This window comes from Nuphar pumila, chromosome 15 (genome assembly GCF_984573655.1).
Source record: "Nuphar pumila chromosome 15, dmNupPumi1.hap1.1, whole genome shotgun sequence".
NCBI classification, from domain to species: domain Eukaryota; kingdom Viridiplantae; phylum Streptophyta; class Magnoliopsida; order Nymphaeales; family Nymphaeaceae; genus Nuphar; species Nuphar pumila.
Window position 1 is genome coordinate 30,062,537 of NC_143263.1, and position 6,544 is coordinate 30,069,080.

Consider the following 6,544-nt stretch of genomic DNA (forward strand, 5'->3'; position numbering starts at 1 on the left):
TTGGCTTTGTTCTCTTTTTCAGTGGTTACCTCTATGAAAAACAGGAAGGTGGGGAAGCTCGTGGATGGGATGTCTGAACCATAACAGTGGTTTCTCCTTTATCAATAATAGACAGGTATCTCGTGAATTGGAATATTGCAGTGATGAATGATGACAATTGAAAATAGGACAAATTTTGGCAATTTGGGTGTTTATGAGAGAAAAGGAGCAAAATTGAAACTTTCCCGTCTTCTCTCCACATTGGGTGATTTTAGACTTCTAACAATGGGAACGACAAGAGAGTTTAAAGCCAACATATACTTAAAAATTTATCACTGTGCAAAACAAGACGCAACAAGAATACCAACGGGAGGCTCCACGTGGTTGGTAGGAGCTATCAGTGCACGTCTCCTTGTGGTTGGGAAACCCTAGTGATACGTTGAATAACAACTGGTGGGGAGTCTGCCAAACCCCAGCTTGCATTTAAAAAAAAAAAGACGCAACAAGAATCCCACTTGAACGCTTTTCATCTCTAAAGTAAAACGTACTGATATTATCTAAAGCTTCTCTCACCCCCAAAAGGTGAGGCAGTTGATGTTTTCATGGACAATGAAGGAAAAATACAATAAACAATCATGTTATTAAGAACTCTTAAATCACACGCAATTGAAAACTCAGCGGATATATTGCAGCAGCCTCTTTGAAATAACAGTGGGCCAAATGGACACAAAATTCTCGAACTCTGGAGCGATCATCAGGGTTGGGCAAAAACATCCTCCCTCATGGACTTGCCATCGTCCAAGTAAGCTTGTAGATCCTGAATGCTGGATTCTCGCCTTCTCTTCGCTTCCTCGATGTCCTCTGCACTCAAGAAGCTGGGTTGATTCGTCGAGGAAAGCAGCCTTGCCCAGATACGGTCTGTTATGCACACTTGATTTTGCTTCTCCGTCACATGCTGCAATCGAAGGAAAATCAGATATTCGCCCCCCCCCCCCCCCCCCACTGGATAATCAATACTTTTCAAATCTAAATTGTAAGCTGATAGACACCAATTGATGTAATTAGCTTTGTTAGAATCTCCTAATTATTAAGCAACCAAGCAGTCGCACCCACCCCTATCACCTTGGAGGTGGAAACCAACAGAAGCACTTGTCAGCAGTTGGGCAAGGACTACTGTTGATGACAGCTATGCATATAGCATATAGTTAATGGGAGCATGTAATTAACTGATACTTCATTTGGGTGATGATCATAATTCAAGGTTATGACTGACTTACAGGGATGGGTATATAAGCATGCCTGCCATTAACAGACCCTACAGTGAAGCCTGTGTATCCAGCCATGGCACCATGCACAGCACTGTGAGCAAGGAGCGTGCAGTACACATTGTCCGAGGCATTGCTGGGAATGGCACGAATCATGTATGTTGGATCTGCAAAAAATGAAACAGGTAATTTTAAGTTAACTTATCTTCAAGCCAAATCAAGCTCACATTGCAATAGGGCTATGTTGGGAGCATTGAATCGGAGGTTGTGTGCAGTTTCCACCATGCTCTCATACTCTCTTGCTGTTTGGGAGCAGTGGCTTTGCTGAAACAATGAGTTGGACTGGTTTTTCCATCTCATTGCAAGGCTCCCAAACGTAGCCTAAAAAGTCAGCTTAAAATTCACATACCTATGTATTTGAGGTTCAGCACAGTCTTTTTCTTTGAAAAGTGTTCCTGAAAAAGGTCAAACAGTAGTGAGTTTGTCATTGATCTGAAAAACATATACAAAATATACATCTCCTTGGAGCTTGAGAATGTTTATGCTCCTGAAAAGTGGCACATGGGGTTGTAATTTTGCATGCAGGCATGCAGGCATGCAGGAAACGACGAGAACATACCTTGATCTTCTGAGATAACCATAACCCAAAGTCAAGGAAAAGCTTGTTTCCTGAAGCATCTTTTTGTTCCATATCACGCATGCTTTCAGCAACAAGATTCTGCCCAGCACCTTCTGCTATGACAATAACCATGTGACCGTTCTCTCTGAGTCGGTGCTCCATAAATTCAAAGAGTCCACCTTCCCCTTCCAAATAGAATGGGGATTCCGGAATTAGGCAACAGTCCTAGGAACCAGAAAAGACTTTCGTCAACCAATTGAGGTAACATTGGGCAGCAATTGCAGACTAGATATTCAAAATAAAGTTCCATTAGTTTAATAAATTTAGAAGTAAAAACATACCACATCTCTGCTAGCCAAAGTAGCATACATAGCAATAAATCCTGCAGCATCCAATGCATGACCAATTAATCATAAAAGCAACAAAACTTTCTACATATAATTGAACCCACTTAAAAGATGGGACACGTTCTCATGGACAGAATCCAAAACATCAAAATGGTCAGGATCCAAGTTTCCCAAAGGTCAGATGCGATTAAGAAAAAAAGGACATCTCATGGAACTAATCAAGTTTCTTGGGCATCTAACTAAAGATCAATTCAGGACTTCCATAAGGTTTTGAGTCGCCTATAGTTTCTAGAGACAACTTAACTGGATAAAAATCAAGCCAATGAAGCTATCATAACAAGGAAGACTTCAGAAGATAACATACTTAAAGTTCACCATTCCAAACTTCAAAGTTAGGTGAACCTCGACTGAGTTCCACCTGCGTGGATCTGTACCTATCCAACTGGACTTGTGACTCAGATAAACCTAACATCATCACCACATGAAACTGACCAACAACGTACCACTGTTGCGACCCATGAGCTTCACAAGGCCCACACCATTTTCACCACTTTCAGCTTCAACATGTGCTGCATTGATGGCCCTTTGAGCCTCTTCGACTGCAGTATCGAAACCAAAAGATTTGTCGATAACCTGAAATGAGGGATACAGAGGAAGAGACATTAGAAGCAGGATTCGTCAGTATGATATTATATTATCCAAGAGACAGAGGGATGATTCACTCTAAGCAACAAGCAGATTACCGCAATATCATTATCAATAGTCTTTGGAATTCCAACAACTGAGACTTTAAGACCACGCCTTTGGATCTCCTGCAAGGTACATGGTTTGAGAACATTCAGATTACTGAAACGGCAAGACCAAATAAGTGAACACAATGAGACGGGTCTTATGGTACATAAGGATTTTAGGTTGACAAGGACAGAAAAGCAGAATGCATCCAGAAGTAATGAACAAGTAGAGCTACGTACAGAATGAACTTGAAAGAAAGCTACAGGTCCACCCTCTCAATTACATCTGAAAGCAAGGCTGACTACAAAATAAAAGCATATGTTGCCATCGGATTTCGAGCATGAGACACCCAGTGCCACACGTCAAAACAAGGTGGCGTCACATTGCCACAGATAGGCAGGCGGCAACAACTGATCAGAATCAAGACAGAGAATTGCAGAAACTCGAAATTTTCTGATCTGTAAAGTGGGAGAGTTGATTGGTGATATAAAACAGAAACATTAGGGTTGCAGAGGACACTCATCACACATTAGATATGGGCACGATGTGGAGAACATATTCTACACCAATTACCAGAGGAATTTCCGGAAATGATCAGAACAGGAACTCACAGGTAGTTTGTTGCCTATAAGTCATAGGCTTCTAGAACTGCTACCAACGTGGAACTTTTTAGGAAGGGACTGGAAGTTCATTACAAAATCTTAACTCTTTGATTAAATCCATGTCACTGAACCTAAAAAAAATCCGAACCTAAACCTTGCAAATGATGCATCTTAAAATTACCTCATAAATATCAGAAGCTCCTTTTTGAGTACCATCTCCTCCAATTATATACACCTGGAACAAATGAACCCCGAATTACACCATGTCTTCGCTAAGGCATGTGGTAGAAGCAAAGGTAAAATACCAGAAACAATTTCAAACGTTTCTCAACATACCTGATTAATACCACGGTCCTGAATGCTGTCAACGATTTTCATGGTGTCTTGTCCACCTCGCGATGTGCCGAGGACGGTCCCACCTCGCTTATGGATATCATTTACAACTTTGGGTGTTAAGGGGATGGTGTTGCGAGCGTAGAAGCCCTTGTATCCTCCCTGGTGATTTGAATCAAGCAAAAGTTAACCACATTACAGAACTGTGCGTGCATAAAACAAATTTGCACAAAACTTTAATTTTCCTAGGGAATTTACCTCAATTCCAAGAATGTTGGTAACTCCATACATGTGGTAGAGGCCGCACACTAATTCCCTTATCACTGTGTTAAGCCCTGGGCAGAGGCCACCGCATGTTACAATACATGCGCTTACCTCGTCAGATTCGAAATACACCTGAAGTGTCCAAAGAGGCTCGTCAGGACCCACTGGGAAATGTTTTGCCAAACGAAGGAAGCAGGAAAGGAAATAGACATATTTCATGGTGTTAGCACAGAGGTAGAAGAGGATGTCGTACCTTTTCTCGAGGCCCTGCTCGTCGAAAATGCGTTCCCCTGAGGCCGCCCTTGCGAACAACAACCTGTGATTCAAGAACACCAATCCGTGTCAATACTCTTTACCAAACACCAAACATTAAAAACTTGATTGCAAGAAAACAAATTGAGAACCCAATAAGACGGAACATCGTCAGATAGTTACCCTTTGAGCAACGGTGTCATCAAGGTTGACGAAATATTGCCTGCAGAATCAAAGAAAAACATGTCTTAGATGGGGGCCTATGAGCATATTCAGTGTATGACATGGAGGTGATTGGAGGCATCTTACTTGACAACCGAGTATGCCGGATTGAACTGCAGAGGATTCGTATAAGTCTGCCAAAACACACACATCAAAAGATCAAAAAATTACGACTCGTTCTACCGTAACCATCAAGTCAATCCAAGGGAGAAAAAACAGGAACAAAAAGATCAATCAACCAAGCATATTTACACAAAACGAAAATTACATAACACCGACGGACTAAAAGGGTAATTGCGCCTAACCATCTATTCGTAATGGAAGATGGAAAAAGTATTTTGGCCGACCCTATTGCACATAGAAAAGCTTCATAGATTGAGGCAAAAAAATCATGTCAAAAGAAAAAAAAAAAAGGCAAAGAAATTCACTGAACAACCAGATATAAAACTAGGAAGCACAAAACAAGTTCATAAAACAAAGAAAATGAAAGAACACCACTCAAAGAGCCGATTTTACAACAAAAGGAAAAAAAAAGGTTAAGAAGAAAAAACACAAATCAGAAGAAGAAAAGTGGTCGCAAAGAGACTTAGAGTATGGCTATAAAAAAAAGAAAACTTTAATAGAAGAAAAGGGGGAGGGCGGGTGAGGATCAAGCGAAAACACCGAACATTTGCCAAAAACTCGAGAGAATGTCGTTTCGGGAAGAAAAAGGAAGGAAAACACTCGATGCATGAGGAAGAAGAACTCACGGGAAGGTCGGGGATGTAATCGGTGAGGTGAGGAACGTCCTCGAGGACGTAACCGGCCTCACCGATGAAGACCTTGGGCTTGGATCTGCCGATGCGGTCTCCCTGCTTCTTGGTCGTTCTCAACTCCGACTCGGACCCGACCTTCACGATGAACCCACGGTTACCCTCCTTGATGATGGCCAAGCTGCTGGTGGCCTCTATCAGAGACTGCGTGTGGGAAGCTGAGGAAGAGAACGAGTCCATTCAGTAACAACAGCAAGAGTCTTCTTGATGCACAAGTAATAGCAGTAGTAGTAGACGACGACGATGATGATGATGAAGTAGACGGTGATGGTGATGATGATGATGAAGTAGACGATGATGGTGATGATGGCGAAGAAGGGGTTGGGATGGAGTATTTATGGAAGAGTGGAAGAGGACCGTCACCGTCGGGAAACCAGTCCCCTAGGGTTTGTCTGTTTGGGAGGAACGTCCAAAACCAGGAGCGCACGGTCAACCCAGCTTTCCCGCTTTCCTTTCGTGTTCGTGTAGGAAGGCTAAAATGGGAAAAAAGAGATGCAGAACCGTGCGGCCTCAATCAATAGCCCCTGCTCATGGCAGTTAATTACTAAACACGCCACTCACATGTCGGGAGATTTATTTAATCCCATTAATTTGCGTGACCGTAATCATGCAACCCTTACCTCCCCCCAATCTTACCCATTTTGAAAACATACACTGGATATGGGGATGTCAACGGGTAGGATCTAGGCATTGCCGAATCCGACTTAATCGGATCTGACCTAATTAGATTTGAATTCGGATTCAGAGTCGGATGAAAAAAGATAAAGCTGAATCCGGATCCGGATCCGGATCCGACTAGTCTAAAACCCGATTTTTACACGTAATTGTATTTGAATCTTAGTCGGATTCAGATTTCAATGCAAAATTACCACCCAATCTGAATCCGACTAATCAGATTCGGGTCTGATATCGGGTTACATTCATTCAACCCATTGACATCCCTATCTGGATAGCAGATCGCAGAATAGTGAGACCAACTTCACTAAAAAGGGCTCAGCTCATCTGCTAGGGGGCTGCTTATGAATGTTACCAAGTTGACAGAACGTCACAAGTTCAAAACCCTCGTGTGTCATCCCTGCCGAAGGTCAAGGCTGGGTGTACTCAGGGCCGGCTGGCC

The 6,544-nt window shown here is 42.5% G+C and overlaps 1 protein-coding gene across 1 annotated transcript; it reads right to left on the reverse strand.

The window, feature by feature from the left end:
• Positions 1–600: 600 nt before the first annotated feature.
• On the reverse strand, positions 601–5,872 carry LOC149814983 (ATP-dependent 6-phosphofructokinase 3-like). The gene is made up of 14 exons (XM_089989276.1): positions 5,365–5,872; positions 4,703–4,749; positions 4,577–4,616; positions 4,395–4,457; positions 4,136–4,273; positions 3,881–4,039; positions 3,726–3,779; positions 2,954–3,022; positions 2,714–2,843; positions 2,205–2,245; positions 1,864–2,088; positions 1,654–1,699; positions 1,257–1,411; positions 601–934 (listed from the first exon to the last, which is right to left on the reverse strand). Exons 1-14 carry the CDS (start codon positions 5,605–5,607, stop codon positions 734–736), a joined length of 1,611 nt encoding a protein of 536 aa, XP_089845402.1. The 5' UTR covers positions 5,608–5,872; the 3' UTR covers positions 601–733.
• Positions 5,873–6,544: the final 672 nt, after the last annotated feature.

Coding starts and splice junctions, on each gene's coding strand:
- LOC149814983 (XM_089989276.1), bottom strand. CDS start 5,607: ATGGACTCGTTCTCTTCCTCAGCTTCCCACACGCAGTCTCTGATAGAG. Junction 4,458..4,576: donor ATGACACCGTTGCTCAAAGG/GTAACTATCTGA, acceptor CTTGAATCACAG/GTTGTTGTTCGCAAGGGCGG. Junction 2,844..2,953: donor CTATTGATAATGATATTGCG/GTAATCTGCTTG, acceptor CCCTCATTTCAG/GTTATCGACAAATCTTTTGG.